Here is a 21,162-nt window from a genome sequence, read left to right as displayed (position 1 = left end):
CCAGGACCTTCCTAACACCTGTCCAGACAACATAAACATAAAACCAAAAAGTTTGGAAATTTGTGTTTGGTAGAAAATGTTCTGTTGTAACAATGCTGCTCGGCAATAACTGTAACCATAACTGTTTCCAATAACCATTGGAAAGCCTGTTTATTGATAGACTTCAATCATCCAATCCACTAAACAACACCAAAGAAGAGTCAATACCAACAGCAGAATAAGCTGTTTGGCATCGGGGGAGAATATGTTGCAAATGTTTCATGAGCTGTGATGCTCTTTCCCAAATGCATGTTCCTTACAAATGGACACTGTTTAAAAATTAAAGAAACAGGCTTTCCAATTGTATAAAAGAGTCATTTTACCAAACATACATTTCCAAACTTTTTTTTTAATGTACAGTAACTTCAATAATATCACTTATGTTATTTGCCAACTAAATATCCAAAACTGAATTTAGAGCATCTTTTCATGTGTTTTTGAAATATTGAGCGATACACATCAAGTGTTTTTTGAAAAATGACGTCACATTGTCAAAATGGATATACATATACACACACTGGTTTGGACTGCAACTCTTCCAAAATCTAAAATATTTGATCTCTGCTACTCTAAGCCCTTGTGTCCATCAGGCACCTCTGCTTTTAGCTAGCCAACAGCACTTTATGGATGCTTTTGGGGATAAGCTCCTGCCTATTGGTCAGTGCTCCGCTAGCTAAAAACAGGATTAATCTCAGAACTGTAGGCATCGTGCAACAACACATCCTGTCCACTGACAACAATGAGAAGCAGCTGTACGCTGTGAAGAGAAGTTTGTTTTAGACAGCTAGTCTAACCACATAACGTTCTGTGATTATTACAGGCATGTCAGAGTGTCAATCAACACACCTATAGCACTGATACTATTGCTGCACTCCAGTAATTTAACAATACACTGTTTGAAAGTGGCTGGTGATTGCATCGATGCTAATAGTTCTTCCATAGTGCGCTGACTTTATTTCAATAGTTAACACTTGCTAACGAGCATTTACACCCCCCACCCCCAACAGCTGTACAAAAGCTACAAAATTTCACTTTGAATCACAACTACAATCCCTCCCATGTCTAGCCATGTGACTGGTACAGTAGTGTGTATTCTTACGTTCACACGTTTGTGTATGCGTGTGTGTATGCACCTAGGCAGATGCACACATTTGAGTGTATGCATGTATGCCGCTCTATGTTTGCACCTCTTTACAGCACACGTGTGTGCGTGTATGTGCTAATTGTATAAGTATTTGAGTATGCATAAATCTACTTTTGTATGCATGCATCTGTGTGTGCAAATACGTCTTTGTGTGCCATATATGTATACATTATGTATATGCTTGTGTGTGTGTGTGTGTGTGTGTGTGTGTGTGTGTGCGTGTGTGTGTGTGTGTGTATGTGTGCGTCTATGTGCATGCGTGTATTGTGTTAATGTCCTCTCAGGTCTTCCTGTCGACAGACTGGAGGAACCACTCTGTGAACCTGCGGAGCTGAGCAGCGGCTGTCTGACTCTCCTCGTGGAGACGCAGGTTGTCCTGTCTGAGGTTCTGCACCTGCTCCTGCAGATCTGCCTTGTCTTCCTGCTCCTGGAGGGAGGAGAGCCAGGGGAGAGGACGGTGTTAACAACTTTCAACCTGCCGTCCATATTTTGGGTGTCATTATAATTTATTATCCCAAAAATAAGCCAATCTATAAGCTTACACAGCATTGCGGCGTGTTATAATAATAATAATGAATAATTGCATTTTTATAGCGCTTTTCCAAGTGCTCAAAGCGCTTTACAATGGTTCATTCATTCATACAGGGGGGGGACATTGGGAGGTGGAGCGGCGAACAGTCGATGCCAGCGTCCCCACTTTTCCCACATTCACACACCAATGGTGGCAAGCGAGCGCCGACCGACTCATTGGAGGCAATGTAGGGTTCAGTGTCTTGCCCAAGGACACTTCGACATGTGGTCAGGAGGAGCCGGGATTTTAACCACCGACCCATGGATCATTGGACGACCTGCTCTACCTCCTGAGCCGTCGCCCTGATGTTATGAGCTTGGAGATAGTCTATTTTCACTATTTGTCATAAGACAAAGTATACAGGGTTTAAGTGGTTAAGCGCTGTTTGGGCCATAAAAGATATTGCAGCTTACAAAATAAATTAAAAACAGACAAATGTGCTTACATTCTTTTTTTTTGCACTAAGAAGCATGCATGTGTACACAGGCACACACATGCCTATATGAATGTAATCAGACAGGTGCAAAAATGCTTTACATGCAATCAGTATATAGCTTGCTCATTTTTGTCATCTCAACCAGAAGATCCTGCTTTCGCCGTTGCGTGTCTGTATATGTGTCTGTCTGTCCGTCCACAGCTAAACTCAAATAAAACTAGGCCGATCAGCATCGTATTTATTCTGCATACTGACAGCAGGCCAAGAACCTCAATGTGTTCATTAAATTGGTCAACACAACTGTCAATTGTTTTTAACCACATGAATCCTAGCATCCCTTTTCTGGGGCGAGCATTCGCCAAAAATAGCTTTGCAACGCTCGGCACGGCCACTCGCTCAACTGATGGCTCACACGGGGTGACTCAAGTCCGCCTCAGAGGCCACACTTCCGTCATTTTAAGTGTTTTTTTTAGGAGTCGTCAACCTCTTACAGGTTGGGTTTGACAACGGTAATTCTGCATTCCAGTGTGGGCGGGATTAGCGGGACCATTGTAAAATGGTCGGGGGTACCTGGTGGTCAGATGTTGTCTCAAGCCGTCACTATAGCACTGCTGCTTGAGAGTGATATGTTGCCTAAAAATCCTTCATCAGAAACACCCGTCCTTGGTTCTGGTGACTGATATTGTCCTTCTAATACGTGAGGAGACTGTGTTTTTTCAATTACTTTTTTCAATTAAAAAAAAAAAGAAAAAAGGAAAATGAAAAAAATGAAATACAATAAAATAATCAAATAAAATAAATTAAAAAAGTAATCGAAAAAACACGGCCCCCTCACGTATTAGGAGGGCAGGATGTGACACCAGAACCAAGGCTGGGTGTTTTTGATGAATCTAACATGTTAAAAATAGAGTTTGAAGTTATAATGGGTTTGTATAGGAAGGGGGCGTGTCTGACAAAATTAATATCAACTAGAAAAAGTGCTCCTCGGAGCACAGGTCTCCGCCAGGTCAGGTACGTTATTCTGGCCTCCTGGTGGCGCTATAATAGGCCAATGTGAAAAGGGTGCCATTTATTCTTAGGTCTTTCACTGCAATCAGACACTGCATTCATGATTTGAGGCATTTTGTTCCAAAAATGTGTTTTGCTAAATTAGACCTGCTGGTGGCGCTATAACAGGCCAATGTGAAAAGGGTGGCATTTCTTCCTCGGCCTAGTGGGAATGTGTGTGTGAAATTTCACGGAAATCGCAAGCTGCATGCATAGTTTGAGGCATTTTGTTCAAAACGGACCAATCCTGCAAACTTTGGAAGCCAACCATAGGCAAGCAGGATGGAATATGGGAAATCGGACAGATCCGTGTTGATCACATGACTATAGAGATACTGTGTACCGATTTGCATGATATTTGGATAAAATCTGTAGGAGTAATGTAAAAAAATGTGTTTTGCACAAATCGGCCTCCTGGTGGCGCTATAACAGGCCCATGTGAAAAAATTGGGGCAGAGGTTCTGAATTGGCATCCAGGGAGTGTGTGTGCACAGTTTCGGAGCGAACGGGCCAACGGTGCCAGATATTAGCTGTTAACACACAGACAGGACACACACACACACACACACACACACACACACACACGGACGGACGGACGGAAGGACGGACGGAAGGACGGACGGACGGAGGGTAAAACATACTCTCTCGCCATGCCTTCGGCCTGGCGGAGACAAATATCTAAATACTGAATCAAGCAACTTAAAAACTGTCTGGGATGTTGGACAAAAGCCTGAGTAGATGATAAAATGACCCAACATTTTTTTTTTAAGTGAAATATTCCTTTAAATCAGTCTTTATCCCCCTTTACAGAGTTCAGAGTGCTGACAATTGGCAACATTTGCACCAAACAAACTATTATAGCCTAATACAGTGCCGTCTTGAAGAGTTTGAAGAGTTTCTGAATAAGCATGTTGGATTTGAAAATAAAATATTTTGGGTGTGTAATGGCTATTTCAGAATGCTAACCTGTTCTTCTATATTTCTGTACTATCTAACTCTATCTGAACCAGGGAGGTTTAAACTCACAGCAGGAGTCTTTAGTCAACTCAGCTACAGCTGTCAATCTAACAGCTGATCTGGATCCTCCATGCTATTCTCTGTGTCAGCATATATTTGTCCTGTGATACTATGAATGGTCATTGCTATTTGTATTTGTGCAGCTATGTTGGTGTATCTCTTATAATTAGTACATACCTTATAAGACTATTTGATGTTATCAGGACAGAGAGAAAGATAGAGACGCGTAGACAAGAATGTGTATTAGAGAGAGGGAGGAAGACAATAGAGATGAACAACTGGTTGTCAGATGCTGCACTGCTCTTTCATGGCTGAACATGGAAATGTGACTGAATACATTGCTTATCATTAGGGCATGCTCCCTGACGGAGATTTGCACTCTACTGAGTGCACCGTTCTGCTTTGTTTTACTTCAGTGATCAATGTCTTCTGGATGCCTGTTCCCCACCCTTCACACAGCTGCTCAGTCTATGTCGAATCTCACTGTGCTTCAGGTGATGTGTACTAGTGTCGATTGTCATTAGTGCAGATCCAGCGTGGTGTTAAGAGTAGCGTACCTTTCGTAGGTCATACTGCAGCTGCAGCAGGATCTCTTCCAGCTGGTTGACTTTGCCAGTGAGCAGGGCAGGAGCAGCCTCCCTGCAGGAGAGGACAGTAGGGGAGAGGAGGGGAGAAGGCAGGGCAGGGGACGAGATGATTCAATATCATGGTATGAAAATATAATGTGGCTTTCAAAAAATGTAAGGTAACATAATTTTCCAAAATCATGTACAGCCCTAGTTCTCACGTAGGTAATGTAGAGCCCTACGGTTGTACTGTAGTATCCAATAGTACCTTATATAGTGGTACTACTGTACCATACAGATGTAGTAGTCTCACATAGCCGTATCGGAGATCTCAAACATACTGTAGGCCCACTGCTTTAAAAACCAATCCTGATACCATTCCAATATGAAGGACCTAATATATTAACATTTTGTTTTTACATTTCTAGATTGTTTCTACCCAGTGTTAGCCCTTTCATTGAATTTAGATGTCACCAGATGTATTGATAGACATAGATCTCTGCTCATATGCTTATGCAAGACTATAGACATAGTAGACATGTAGCTTACGTTGTAGAATCATACAGTTACAGTATCCTATAGTTGCAGTACTCTACCTGGCCTCCAGGGTGCTCTCTGTAGCAGCCATCCGTCGACTGAGCTCCTGGGAGAGTTCTATAGCCTGCTGAACCTGTTCAGCTTCTGACATGGAGCACAATGATGCCTGGTCAGCTGGAGAAACAGAAATATGTGTGTCAGGGGATTGGAACCAGAAACCTTTTGATCAATAGCCCAATCATCTAACCTTCAAGTTACCACCACCCCATTTTTTAAAACAGCCAACTGAACAGCCAAATGAAAACAGCCAACTGTTCAAAGCAACATCTTATAAAACAAAGATAGATGGCAAAGTTGCACAGTTCTTGTATGACAGAACAATTACTAGATTAATAGACGTACAATTGAACACACAGTCAAAGTAGAATTGTTAGCTGAGGATCTGCTAAAGAGAAAGGAAATGTGACAGGACACAGCTTACTTAGTTCTACTTTTGAAAAAGAACAGTCTTTTGGTATTTGTTAAAATGTAACAGTGAAGCCAAATGCAAATGTCCACATATGAACACTAAAGGTTCAATTCTAAAATATCTTGCTATGATAGACATTTGTTTTCAGTGGGAAAGAGAACTGCAGCAGCAAACCAGCAGTCATGCAGGTACAGTTGGACCTATAGTCTAGATTTGTAGAAAGAGATGAGGTGAGGCAGTAGAGCTTGAGAAGCAAAAAGGTAGTTAAAGGAAGGAAAATGTACAAGAGTGGAAGTTTACTGGTCAATGCTGTCAGTTCATATTCAAAAACAGAATAAAATGACTTTATAAGGGATACATACAGTATATCATTCATCAATACATTCATTCTTTTAAAAGGTTAGTTTTGATTAAACTCCACTTAATAAAAAAATATTTGGTTCAGTTTTGTTTTATTAGTAAGTCCTGGGAGAGTGAAAGGCAGGTGGAATGTATTTAGAGAAAAATATAGACATTTTCAGAAATAGAAGTATCAATTTGATTTGGTGCGTCCAGTCACCTCCTTGTGTGCCTTTGTTTTTATGACTGGACTTCTTGTCTAGGTCCATGCCTGAGAATAGACAGCAGACAAACAGTTTTCAGACACACATTCAGCTGGATTCATATACTGCACCGAGACCATAATAGAATAAAAAGGCAGGAGGTTTTAGTTATGTAAAACAGCCAACATTCGTTAATACCAATAAAAGAAATGGTTGTAATGCTGCGTTCACACGGGCAGATACAAAGACACAATGTACCATTCATTTTCAATGGAAGCCAGCGACATGAAGATACAAAACAACATCTACCTTTTGTAGCTGGTTGCTACAAAAGATGAAAAGATACAAAGCTACAAATTCAAGTTGAGCTGGGTTCAACTTCCAGATACAAAGATACAAAACTACAAATGACGGACACACGCTTGATGACGTCAACGACCGCGTTGAGCAACACAAAGCGACACAGCGACAAATAAGCTGTGTACAGTATCTTTGTATCTACCCGTGTGAAAGCAGCATTACAGTAAATATACATTCTAGTCAATGGCAACTGACCTCATGAATGTTTTTTTCTGACATTTCTGACTAGCATTTGTGAGGTAGTAATACAATTATGCTCCAAATACTGCCTTTTTTTTCTCCTCTTTTCTTTTTCTTAGAAGAAATAATTTCTAATTTCAATGTATGGTTAATTCAATAATTGCACTATGACATTGACTACAGATGACAACTCATTTACAACAGCAACTGATGAATGGTGGAAAAAGAGATTAAACAAACATGGCTTTCTTCAGGCACACAATCAATCTAAAAGCCTTTATGTGTAGCACATGGAGTCAAAAACAGGACAAAAACACAAAGATGAATGGTATTTGGCCATTTGGGATCGTTTACCAGAAAGTACGTTTCGTTCTGGACACAAACAGTAAAGTGCAGTTTAATAAAACAGCAGTTTGGTCTGTGTATACACAAATACAGCTCAGCTGCTAGGACGGATGTTAGCATGAGTGACAAAACATTGTTGTAAATCATAGAACTCGCTAGTAAATAAATAAAAGGGTAATTTTACTCCAGATTGTAAGATTAGCTACATAAAAACATAATCTGTTGTTGACACTTGGAGTTTACATACTTACAAACAAGTGACTCCAATATAACATACGCAATGTTTGTGAAATATTTTAGAAGACTGATAGCAGTCTCTAAAAAATTAAGATACTTCCTAAAAGAACATTACCCGTAACCACCAACTCCATGTCTTTCACCACTGTACAAAATTAAATATCCTACAGTATAACACAAATACTTTTTGATGGAAGTCCTTGACCAGGATGTCAGAATCCACATAAAACAAAATGCCCTCGTGAAAATTCACCACAACCCCACCCTGGGATCAATATTCCAACCGGCTCCATCATCAGTGACTATTGTAACTATGGTAATACGGGTTAATAGGGTCACCACACAGAGTTTAGAGGTTAAAAGGCAAGTGAAATTGATTTAACATGGTTATGACCAGTCGCTCTGGGTCCTGGTCTAAGCCAGCTACAGCACAGCACAGCAGGACCGAATTGATTACCTTCCAGATAGAGAGCATACGACAACTCTGAATGACAAGAAAAAGAGAGAGAGAGAGAGATAGGAAGGGGAAAAAGGCAGATGGAATGAGAGAGAAAGAGGGACTTTGAGAGGTTATGAGCAGAAGATCTGTGTGTATCACGTATCCACTTAGAAAGCCAGCAGCTTAGAGAGGAAATTGGGGTTAAGCTTCTAGCCAAAGGCCAGCCCCTGCATCTGGGATATTCTCCAGCATGATGAAGGGAGGTGATGCGACTCTCGGATGAACAATAAGATGACAGAACTCAAATTGAAAAACGTGGATGAGGGGGAGCAGATAGATTGGAGTCTTAAAAGAAAGACTGCTTTCTTAGAGGCCTAACTGATTTATTGTGGACTAGGAGGGGTTCTCAGCTCATCCCAAATTGCCACTTGCGCTGTTGCTTGGCTTTTGAATTTGTTGACATTCATTTAAGACCTTTGGCTGGCTGAGTCTCTTGGCTAGAGTAACTGGAGCAACATAAGCAGATATGGTTAACACTTGCTCGGTTACACACTCAGTTACACTTGCTCAGTTACACCTGCTCAGTTACTTGTTCAGTTACACTGAGCAAGTATACTGTAGTACGTGTGTATATTGTCAAGTGTACGTGTGTATATTGTGAGCTTGCAGATTTAAAATAAAACTTTGAAAAGTTTGAAGTTGTGAAGATTTTCATCTGTGCTCAAAATATGGATGCCAGGATGAAAGTGGGTATGCCTAATTTGACCTTCAGTGACCTTCATGCGACACACCACAACACTGTGTGTAGGAGAACAGGAAATCTACAAAAATGTCTACGTAGGCATAACAGAGGAAGGACAACAGTCTGTCAAATAAATGGTAACAACCGTGCCCCATGCCTCATAGACCATAACTCATAAGGTTAAGTGGTTTTCTGATGGACTGAAGGACAGCATCTTAAAAACCCAAACTGTTACTTTAATGGCATGCACACTGAGAGCTGGTCTGAGGCTGTAGCTGTGAACATCCAAACTATAATTACACCACTCCCTGTCTCTTTACATTTCTCTCTTCTCCATTACTCCCCCTCTTGCTGTGTCTCTCTCACTCTCTCTACCTTTCTCTCTCCCTTTACTCCTGATTAGTGCGCTCTGGGTTTTAATTGACACTCAAGACTCGTGTGAATGCTCGCTGACATCAGTAAATCTCACACAGAGGTGATTATTACAACAGAAAACCTAAACCCAAGGGAGGTGAGACAGAGAGATAGGGAGAGAGAGAAGTGGAGAGAGAGAGGGAGCGAAAGAGAGAGAGGGCTGAGAACAGAGAAGAATGTAAGAACAGAACGTGAGAGAGGGTGTGAGTCCCGATTTCAATTATCGTGATATAATTCATCGCTGCTGTTGACAACATGATTGTGGTCAATAATTACTTTTGAGGACAAGAAAAGTATATGATTTCACAAAATGTATTTGTGAAATCAAGAACCATGTTAAAAGTACCAAAGCTTGTTTTAATTGGTATTGGCTCTATGGAATCGGATTCAAAAAGCTCACAACGTCAACTCCCTTCCTAAGCATCCAGGGTAATGACTGCCAGTGTACTAGAATGTTTGCACTTGGCTTAGCAACGTAGCCCAGAGAGACAAACAGCCAGTGGTCGGTAAACAAAGCTAGCCATTACAACCCACACGCCAGCTACTGCACCAGTCTGCAATCCCAGTTCAACAAGATTTGATAGAATTAATATGATTTTTTTTCTCCAGCATTTCTGCTTTATTTGACAGCGAGCAGAGAGTCAGGAAAGGCAAAAGAGAGTGAGGGGATGACATGCAGCAAAGGGCCTGTGGTCAGATTCTAACCGCGGCCAGCTGTGGGAAGAACTTTAGCCTTCTGGTAAGTGCTCTACAAGGAGAGCCATCACGGCTTTTATTAAGTGAGTCCACACAACGGAATGTGTGCTGTTGACAATGACACAAGACACTAGATCTGTACCTTCTGAAATTCCTAAAAGGAAATACAAAATGTCAAGGACTCCCATACATAATAGCAGACAGGCATTGGACTGTAAACATGCTTTTGACATGTGAATGCATTAAGTGACAGAGTGCTGCATGCACACAGTAAGTGATATGTTTAGTCTACTATGTCTTTCGCCCCTAGAATAGTATATGAGGTCCTATTGTTCTTGCACAATGAGCACCTGGACTCTGAGAGCTGACACTTAAAAAAAAAACATTTATTGTACGTGACAAACAAAGTTATTCTGTTATGGTATAGTCCCATTTGTGAAAGTGGAAATTAAATGACTTTAGCCTGGAAACCAGACGAATCCGCCGGAGATGAAACATTTAATAAATAAAAATAGCTCTGCAGTGATATTGCTCTGGCCATGCCAGGCTAAAATGACTTTGCACAGACCTTTACACAACTGAGGTGGGGAGAGAGATTTTTCTACACTCATTAGGCTCACTTCAAATCAATGATGATATGAGATAGTGGTTCAATGAGTGATTCAGGTCTCGCTAAAGGACACTTCAACAAGACCCATGAATGTTGATGGGGATAGATCATGTGACCTTTTCATTGAAGGACATGCTCTCCAACCACTACCTGCACGTTACCGTTTCTGGTAAAATTAATTAATTAAATTATGAATGGGAAGTGAAAATATTGAGGCGGCAGTAGCTGAGTCAGTAGAGAGGCTGCTTGGGAATCAGAAACAATCGTTCACAGGTTCACCACCCGCTCCACCGAGTCTATGTGTCAAAGTGTGTGCCTGAGCAAGACGCTTAACCCCACAGTTCTCCTGGAGGAGACGTTCTGTCAGCCCCATGTTCATGACTGCCGTCAAAGACAGGATGACAGCCTATAAATCGCTAGAACCACGCGTCACTGCTCTGACCGAGTGACTGAGTCACTGCTCTGACTGTGGTTTAAAAGGCCAAAGTCGCATATTATCTTTTTACACTGCTGTACACCAACCATCATCTGCTGTTGCAACTATAGTGCATGAAATGCAAACTTGATTTTACACAGTGTCTGCATGCCAAACATATTTTTGAAGAGCGATCTACATTACTGGTGTATGTCTATTGTATCATGTCTTGTAACTATGCTGTAACTTATTCACATTCTTCATATTCAGTATAAAGGGCAGGGAACGCCTGCGTTCTTGCTTGCATCCGCAGGGTCACACTGTGCTCCTTGTGTGAATAGACGTGTTTTAGCGCATCGCATAGAAAAAAGCTCAACACATTTTAACTCTTGTCGTGTGCGGGCATAATGTGTGAGATGAGCACGAACACGACAGTTTCACGGTCGTGCGCCTGCTTATCGCACCGCCTGTCAGATTCCCCTACTGTACCAACAACAACTATACTGTATAGTACAGTATACAGTATTAGCTGAAAGCACACACTGTAAAATCCCTAGTGTTATGCAGTGGTGGCATGCATGTTGTGTAGAGTGATATACGTTGTCCACACTGCATGTCTTACACTGCTCCTTTGTATAACTTTAGTACACCCACTCTCTTTGTGTTTCTCTCTCTCTCGCCGTTTACAATATTTACCACTAGGGGCAGACATGCTCCAGCATTCTTTCCTGGCTCATTCAGAGAAAACCTAATTATTTTCAACTGTTACAGTAACAATTGCCAGTAGAGTCAATTTAACCTCTGATGCAGTTCTATCTCTCGGGGCAAGAGAACAGACTGGTTTTAAAATCAGATACTGCCATAAGCCAACAGGTCAAATACTGGTCATCATGGGACAGCACCAGCCACTTTGTCAAAGTAGCCAATCACAATTTGGAGGTCCTATTCTGACAAAACTTTTGTTGACTGATAAAATAAATAGAAAATATATATAAATGGTCAAATAGTTGGTGAACAACATCATACATTGTACTCCAAGTAGTTTTAATGCCTGTAGTGTGCTGTCAATCACTGGCAATGCAATCCATTTGTTATGCATTATTTTAATTGTGAAGATCATTTGGTGACCTCTTTCCCCAAAACATCATTACCAGTTATTGTATGACCAAAGTACAAAAGACACCTACAATCCTTTTAAGATATCATTACATGTTTTTTTTGTGTCAAAAGGACATGACAAATATATCATTTTAACTCATTTTGGAACAGAACTCTCTATTTACAGTAGACCTTGCCAATCCGTGTAGGTCAAAGGGAAGTCAGAACAGGAAACCATTTTGTCAAAATGACAGGGGTACAAGTCACACACACCTATCTTCACCAGAACCACAACTTGCTGTCCTTGCTGCTCATAACCTTTACACATAGCAATCCCCTCAGACACTCTCAGAATGAGGTAGAGAGGCTGTAAATTGCCTGAGACAAAGTGTGTGTATGTGTGCGTGTCAGGGAGAAAGGCTGCAATTAAGACGCTGGGGTGGCATCAAGCCATTTCCCAAAGTGCTTCCTTGGTGCGCTCACAAAGTGATAATAGCTTCAATTTCTCATTTCCCGAAATACACACGCATTCTCTCTCTCTTAGCTTCTAATTATCACCTAGAGGTAGGAGCAGCCTCCTCTCTCTTCACAGGCAGAGAACACTAAAGACTTGTATTGGGTCAAGATGACCGGGGGGGTCAGCCAGTTTAAAAAGAATGCAGAGGAAGTACTCGACCAAATTACTTTGTTGAAGATTAAATAGCACATTCAAAAGGACCGTCAATAACTGTCTTATCCAGTACATTATACAAAACAGCTCCCATCCAAGTAGCAAAGGGTGGATATACAGTAGTATATCAGATAAGCAGTGAGGTTACACCAAGTGGCTGCACTACACAGTATCACACAGACATGCCAAATATAAAAACACAGACAGAGCTAAAGAATGATCTGCACTTAATGCCAGACAGTATCACCCATGGTGCACACAGACAGTCATTCAGCAGGTTGAGATCTTAAGCCTATACCTTCAAACGCCCTCGCAGCGTCCAACAGGTGAGTCCAGTCCAAATGGGAGGAGGGACTTGGGAGGGTCATCAGCCCAGCCTCTGCCATCTTGGATCGCTCTGCCAGTGAACTGTCAGAGAAACACAGCTCATCTGAAGAAGGAAAAGACACTTGGTCAGTTACCTGCAACAATGCCTTAAGTCAAGCTTATATTTTGAAATCTAACTAGAGGAGGATAAAGCCCCTTGAGATGCAGCATCTTGTTTTCGAGGGGATCCTCAGTTAACCCATTAAGACCTGGAACTGTGTCATTTTTAGATTTGAGCTAAAAAAGCATTATTTTACACTTTGGGCTATTCAAAAATAGCAGATATACAAGCTCATAGCGCGCTACGAGCTTGTAGAACATTTTTAACTCAAATCTTTGCTTCTGGGGGGTTCCTGGAATAAAATATTTTGATGGGGGTCCGCGAGATTCTACAGATTTAGGAGACATGTAGAATCGGCTTCAGGTCTCAATGGGTTAATGGAAATGTGAGTAAAGTGACTTAAAGCAAACTTAAAATAATCCCGACTGGCAGTCACTCCTGCTCTTTGCATTATATTGTCTGGGGATTAATGGTTTGACATTGGTCAATGTTTGCATTTGCAGTGTTCCACTGAGGAGGGGTGCATGAGCTAAATGCCTGACAATAGAATGTAAATCAAAGAGTACTGTACAATTAAATGTATTTTTTCTTTTAATAAAATCCTGTCATTGTACAACTGTACAATTATAGTTAAGTAAACAGACACATCACAAAATATAATGGACATGTTTCCATTATATGCAGTATGTGATACAGCTACTGAGATGAGATCTGAGCCACAGTACAAACACATCTGGACATGTCTTCAGATCAATATTGGACCCAACTGTGTCATTAAAGACATTTCTGAGAAACTCCATTCTAGGCCTGCCTGGACCCATGTTGAGCTAAAAATGAGAATTCCAATCCTGCTGACATCACTTGATCCTTTATTATTGTCACCATTCCTGCACACTATCAAATCCAAAGAATAACCAAGATACTGAGGGAATTTAATTCTGATTTGACATCATCTTCAGTGTGCACTGAATGGGAAAATATTACATTGGCAATATATGTCTGCCCCAGTGTCACCACCATAAGTTCCTGTGCTTTTATTGTGTTTGGAGATGCTGAATCTGATTTCCAAGTAGCAGGTCCCCTAGTGTAAACGGTACTCGAATGTGTCATGAAGTGGTCTTTGAAGTGATCTTTATGTAAAGATCCTATAATAAAGATCCTATAACAAGAGTTGACATACTGCTGGCAGCAGCCTCATTTCTACAGACAGCTATTGATATGATTTGATGTTTGGCATTTGACATAGGGACATTAACTGACCTTCTCATCCAGGCAGACTTACAATGAGTCATTAGAAAAGTTAGTTTCGGTGTCTTTCTCAAGGGCACTTCAACAGGACACACTGCTATTGCGGAGATTAGACAGGACATCCTGTCAACTGAAATTCACTTAATTACGGGGACAGAGCTCTGCTCTGTACACGTATTGTTATTGGCAGTATTCTGTCACTTCTTCTTCTTCTTCTTCTTCTGCCACTTTTCGCAGTTCTGGCTGAACCGCGCTGTCGCTTTTTACGAAACTCGGCCATATGGTAGATGGTCATGAAAAACGATCAAAAAATAATTCTCACAATCTTTCGTCAAAAGGTGGCGCTATAGCACTCAATTGAAAATGCCAACTTTGACCAGGTACAACTCATGCCCTGTTTGACCTACAGCCATGAAACTTGGATACACATATGCGTCTCCTCATGCTGAACAACTTTCACCCTCTGACTTTTGACCTCTGACCAGATCTCCCACCATTTTGAATTATATGAAAAACAGTCATTGGCTCCTAACTTCTGCATTTTTTCACTTATGGAAAATCCGTTGGAAATTTTTGTAGGCAGTGGTCCAAGGTTCAAGTGCTAAACGTTTCGTGCAGATTGCTCAAAAATCCCAGGAGGAGATAGATTTTAACTATTACAGTTTAAAGAAAATTATTCATCTGTGCCTAAAACATACATGCAGACTCACATTTCTTTGAAACTTTGCAGAAATGTACAGGGTCATTCCAAATATCACTGAAACCAATCTTACTCCAATTGGCCAAAAGGGGGCGCTATAGCAATTTTTTGAAAAGGCAGACTTTAAACAGGCATAAGTCATGCCTCGTTTGGCCGAAAGTCGTGAAACTTGCTTACACATGTGCCTTGACTCATGAGGAACACACGTATCGATTTGACCATTAAGCTCCGCCCTTAGATTTTCCGCAATTTTGAGCAGTTTGAAAAATACTTGTTTTTGCCAGTTCTGGCTTAACCGTGCATACGCTTTTTACGAAACTCGGCCATATGGTAGATGCTCATGAAAAACTACCAAGAAATAATTCTCACACTCATTCGTCAAAGGGTGGCGCTATAGCACTCAATTGAAAGTGCCAACTTTGAACAGGTACAACTCATGCCCTGTTTGACCTACAACCATGAAACTTCGATACACACATGCGTCTCTTCATGCCCGACAACTTTCGTGGTCTGACTTTTGACCTCTGACCTTTAGATCTCCCACCATTTTGAATTATATGAAAAACAGTCATTGGCTCCTAACTTCTGCATTTTTTCCACTTATGGAAAATCCGTTGGTAATTTTTGTAGGCAGAGGTCCAAAGTTCAAGTGGTAAACGTTTCGTGCAGATTGCTCAAAAATCCTAGGAGGAGATAGATTTTAACTATTACAGTTTTATGAAAATTATTCATCTGTGCCTAAAACATACATGCAGACTCACATTTCTTTGAAACTTTGCAGAAATGTACAGGGTCATTCCAAATATCACTGAAACCAATCTTACTCCAATTGGCCAAAAGGGGGCGCTATAGCATTTTTTTGAAAATGCAGACTTTAAACAGGCATAAGTCATGCCTCGTTTGGCCGAAAGTCGTGAAACTTGCTTACACATGTGCCTTGATTCATGAGGAACACACGTATCGATTTGACCATTAACACATTGACTGCCAGAGTTTTTTCAGAACAGTCTGTAGCCTCTGCCAGGGTTTTGCCATGATTTTGGTACCTGTTCGCGTAGCCACAGATTTTTTTCCTCCAGTATGATTGATCCCCAGATGGTTTCTAATCACAGATGAGATTCAGGTGTGGTTTCACAAATGTCAACGAGGTCATTTTGACCTCGTTGACATGTGTTGTTTGATGTTTCAATATAGCTCAAAACCAGTAGTTTTAAACCAAAAAACAAAGTGAATTGTTTGTCCGTTTGAATTTTAACATTGAAGTGAATGGAGCAGCAAATCTTCGAACATTTCTAGCTCCTAATCTGTTCGTAATTCGACAAAGGTTGAAATAATAAAAAAATTCAAAAAAAAAAAGAAAAAAAAAATTTGATTTTTTTTTTTTTTTTTTTCCTTTTTTTCAAAGACGTATATATACGTCTTTGGCGGACAACAGCTGATTGTTAAAAGACGTATATATACGTCTTTGGCAGCTAATGTGTTAAGCTCCGCCCTTAGATTGTCCGCAATTTTGAGCAGTTTGAAAAACACTTAAACCCAGGATTTTTCAGCTATTTGCGTGAAACTGTATCATCTGTGTGATCTCCTTTTTCACAGTTACTTGTCTGTTGGGCCAATGGCGTCTCCCTTAAATGAATGCCTCACAATCTCAAGGTCGCCAGTTCAAGCCTCACTTGATGTAGACTTAATTTAAGTTGAATTGCAAACAACATGACTGTATCAATGAATACATGTGCAAATGGTAAAGATAACCTGAAATGCTTATTTGAGAGTACGTTTTTTACGTATGACATACTTCATTCTGAAAATAGCTGATCTACAATCTCACAACTTTTCATGGTTTGTGAGCTTGTAGATCGGCTACTTTCATTAGTTTTGGTTCTGAGGAGATGTACAATTTCTTCATTGGTAAATGGCTTGTGAACGAGTGATCTTAGTGTTAGTGAAACAGGGGCTTGGTTCATGAAAGAAGGCAAGAGTTTATGATCTTCAACAGACAATATCAGCCTGGACAAAGCTATAGCACTATAGGTAGTGTTGCAGCCTATTAGTCTGAAGGTTGAGAGTTCGAATCCTGTTAATGGCAGTAGGTTGAGATGTCCAATCAAACCATTATGTTTCCATCTCTCTCTCTCATCAATCTATTGTTTCCATGTCACTCTCTCTCTCTTCAATCTATTCCGTTTCCATGTCTCTCTCTCTCTCTATTCACTGGCCCCGTATTATCGCTGCTTGCAGCTATATTCTTTTCTTTGTCTTTGTTTCTGCCAAAAAATGACCGGACCCAACAATCATACCCTCACACAGCCGGCTTGATGCCAGGGACCAGTGCTACCTTCCGTCTGCTATAGAGAAACTCCTTATTATATACAGGCAGCCTAACGGGAGATTTCCAAACTCAGACACACAATTAACCTGAGCTAAAAAGGGCAACAGCATCTGGGGAACAGATTACAGTATGTCTGGGGAGTGGGGGTGCGGGGGTTGAGGAGAGTTGAGGGGGGGGGGGGGGGGGAGGACAGATTCCCGTACAGCAGGGGTGGGCAGCCACCTCTCTTTGAGCCACCTCTCTTTGATCAGGCGATCAGATTGGGCTACTGAGTTGATCAAAAACAACCATTATTGTTTTATACTTCTTACATTTTTTTTGTTTTTATCCCACGATTTTTGTAACCCTATTTTTTACACCCAGTGCCAATTGTCTATGTAATCCTGGGCACTACCTTCCCTCTGCCAACCTAGGGAGGCCAGGGCCGAGCTCATGCCTAATTCAATGCATGAGAGCCAACTGACCTTCTTGTCACCTGACAGGGGGGAGTTTCCCTGGTTGGACGTAGCGCGTGGAAGGAACACGTTATTCCAACCAGTTCCCTTCCCCTCCATCAGGCGCCCCGGCTGGCCAGGGGGAGGCAGTATAGTGACCAGGATTACTGCATGTTTTTTGTGAGGGTACCAACCCTAAGGAACACGGGGAGAACATGTAAACTCCACACAGAAAGGCTCTTTCGCCAACCCCACCTAGGGTATGGGCACTGATGACGTGGAGGAGAGAACACGCCCCCAGCGCCCACAGCGTCCCTTGCGGGAATCGAACCCAGGACCTTCTAGCTGTGACAGCACTACCGACTGTGCCACCGTGCCCCCCATTATTGTTTTATGTACATAAAATATTTCTCCCCAGATAGCCTGAAGTGATCTTAATTTATTTTCCATATGAAATGATTGACTCGTTCTTTTATTATTAAATTATTGACTAATCCTATGCTTGTATTAACCTAATCAGCAGCCTAGAAGTCAACTTAGAAGCAATGGTGTTTTACACTGTCTGACGCCAGCCTTGGCAAATGGCCAAGTGATCATGTGCCATGTGGCTGCTGTACAGCTACTTGTGCTTTAGTCTTAGCATGCCTTACAATCAGATAGCAGACAATGTATTAAGCAACTTAGTAAAATCCTCAGTGTTAATTTAACTCGGCTAAATGGACCGTTACGGGTCAATTTATACACGGTCAATTAACACTGAGGATTTGAGTGTGAACGATCAGTTGAATGAGAATACTGAATCCCATGCGGGGAGGGTGCACTCACTCTTTCGCAGTGGAGCCCATAGGCGAAGGCTCGTGCGGGGGGGCAGGGTGCTGTGGTAGGGTGCAGCGGTGCTGAACAGGATGTCACTGGGCAGCGCCTGGTCCAGCAGAGAGGTACGAGAGCTGACCAGGGACAGCGTTCTCCTATAGCTGCTGCACAGACTCTCGTCCGACAGCGTCCGGTAGATCGTCCGCCGCGGGGATGTCGGTAAAACGCCTGAGACGCAGCTCAGATTCTAACAGGGGAGAAAGACATGGTGCTCCGTTAATAATTAAAACTCACATCTAAACGAGAGGTTACAATGTTCTTTACAAACATAAGACAAGGAATATGAAACAAGGGGGGTGGAGATGGATGGAGAAAGAAAAGATGGATGACCCTTAGATAAGAATTTGAACCACTTTCAATGCCTTTCAAATCGCTCTTTTCCCTCTGTCTCAGGAATATTGTTTTACATCTATTGTCATGGACTCTTTAACCCTTGCATTGCATCCCTTGCTGGCTGCTTGTAATGTTGCTGTTCTAGGAATTTAAGCTTATTCTAGGTTCACACTGTATGCCCTTTTGAATAATAGCCTCAGCTAAAAGCTAAACTGTAAAGTGTACATTTGTACACTCCCAGTTAAATGAACACTCAGGATGTTATGTGCTGCAACCATACTCTGGATCGCACTACTCTCAAACAGACAGACCTAGAGCCTTGTGAATAACACATATGTATAAAGTACATATATTATAGTGTACAGTATATAAAGTACATACTGTATACAGTACATGAACAGGCTAGCACACTTTCTCTCTTTTGTTATACATCATATGTCTCTATTAATTCAAATGTGAAGTCCCTGCAAAATGTGTGTCAGTATGTACTGTGAAACTCAAGGAAGTTGTCTCTGCAAAAAAAAGGAAAGACAAGTTCCTCTACTGGTGACTGGATTTAGTCATTAGAGGGATTCTGACTCTCAATCTAGCCACACTTTGCTTCGTTTCCAACACAGGAAACATTAACATGTTCATCAGTGCTAAGACAACATCTTCCCTAGCCGTTGATTATCCAAAGCAAGCTGTTAACTCAGAATGTTTGTTTAGTCCATATGCCAAGACAGCTGCTATCTCACTCAAGCTCACTTCTCTAACCTTTAAGCCTGATTTATACTTAGTCATACCTCGTACGATGGTGTTCTGTGTCAAAAATAGAAGATCTACAATCTCACGGCGCATTGCGGGCCTACCACAGCCCCATTTTCACATCATGCTGTATGTGGCCTCCTGGACATGGTCACATTGTTTAAGCACACAAGATGTCAGCCATGTTAAAGAGGATACAAATGACCTTTAACTTGTGTTTGTCAGCGAATGTGTCATCCCTGTCGAGCTGCCCTAGAGCAAGGCACTGAACCCGTACGTGCTCAAGGGTTGGATTGCTCCTGGCTGACCCTCTATGTAGTGATGTGTGTGAGTTCTGCATGTGCATCTCAGATGGAGAGATATGCAAGATAATTGCCTTGTAGATGCTTAAGTCCACGAAGAAAAAAGAAAAGAAAATGTGTGTATGGTTGTCACGATATGCATTAAGCCTTGGCGGCGTACTGGCCATCTGCTGTCCGTTCTCATTCCAAACCTGTGCTATGCTCGTCATGCTGTAGAGCAGTGATGACTGTGCTGTATGCAAATTGTGTTATGAATTTAGACTGACATGCATGTAGCCTGTAGTCTATATGTGCAGTGATGAATGTAGTCCTAAATCAGCATGTAGTTGTCATCTCCTCCCGCTAACAGACCCTAGCAATTTGGAAATCCGCACCTGCATGGAACAATTACTTGCTGTCCGGATGGAGGTATTAAGGCTTAAATTAATTAAATTATTAAAGATAATGCGCTCTGGTTGGCTGGCTGTTTTTCATTCTGGCGTTATAAGTGTCATAATATACATTTGTTGCGCCTAACAAAGCCAGCACCTGAATCATCATAGTGATTTCACTAAATCTCTCTCCCATCCCTCTTATTTTTGAAACACTGATTTTCTCCAGTTTTCTTAATAACACGGGCTAGGAAGGTCGGACGGCGACAAGCCTCCAACGCATCCACTGCCATTTCCGTCTGCCTTACCGTTTGGCCGCTAGGGGCAGTTGAAATTTCTTTTTTGGGGGAAATAGATTTCTTTCTTTCTTTTACGGAACCCGAGGCTCGGCTCGGCCCGACTAATTAGCATACACTTTCGGTCCGGCCTGAAAACGCCAGGTCGGGTCGGGTAGGGTCGGGTTCTGTCTCAGGAATATTGTTTTACATCTATTATCATGGACTCTTTACCCCTTGCATTGCATCTCTAGCCTTCAGACTACGGCGGAAGATTAAGCATTTTATACTCCAGTTGTATTACAATGTCAAACAAAAGCAGCGATATAGCCCATCTACAAGCTCATAATGCATGAACACGCAATGTGTTGTGAGCTTGTAGATCTGCTTCATAGACGTACAATTACTTTGACGCCTAACTTTTATTATGTATTTAATTAAAAATCATTTTTTAAATTAGGCTAGCGAAATATTTTGTACCCCCATTTTCTCTGAATTTAGTCATTATTACAATTAATTCCTCCCCACACACATTTTCTGAGTTGTCAC

General features: G+C 41.5%; 1 protein-coding gene across 4 annotated transcripts in view; it reads right to left on the bottom strand.

The window, feature by feature from the left end:
• Window positions 1–6: 6 nt before the first annotated feature.
• sipa1l2 (signal-induced proliferation-associated 1 like 2) overlaps window positions 7–21,162 on the bottom strand; it is a 94,391-nt gene continuing 73,235 nt past the window's right edge. For 3 of the 4 annotated variants that reach the window (XM_084041814.1, XM_084041815.1, XM_084041816.1), the window contains 6 exons: window positions 18,538–18,772; window positions 12,873–13,004; window positions 6,386–6,436; window positions 5,417–5,531; window positions 4,812–4,893; window positions 7–1,610 (listed from right to left, as the gene is read on the bottom strand). In XM_084041814.1, coding sequence (XP_083897940.1) covers window positions 1,464–1,610; window positions 4,812–4,893; window positions 5,417–5,531; window positions 6,386–6,436; window positions 12,873–13,004; window positions 18,538–18,772 — 762 coding nt within the window. In that variant the 3' untranslated portion in view covers window positions 7–1,463. The remainder of the gene's footprint in view (window positions 1,611–4,811; window positions 4,894–5,416; window positions 5,532–6,385; window positions 6,437–12,872; window positions 13,005–18,537; window positions 18,773–21,162) is intronic. The other variant, XM_084041817.1, reaches the window with a different exon arrangement.

The sequence above is a fragment of the Gymnoscopelus microlampas genome, assembly GCF_963454915.1.
Source record: "Gymnoscopelus microlampas genome assembly, chromosome: 2".
Lineage (NCBI taxonomy): Eukaryota > Metazoa > Chordata > Actinopteri > Myctophiformes > Myctophidae > Gymnoscopelus > Gymnoscopelus microlampas.
This window is presented reverse-complemented; position numbering and strand designations above follow the sequence as displayed.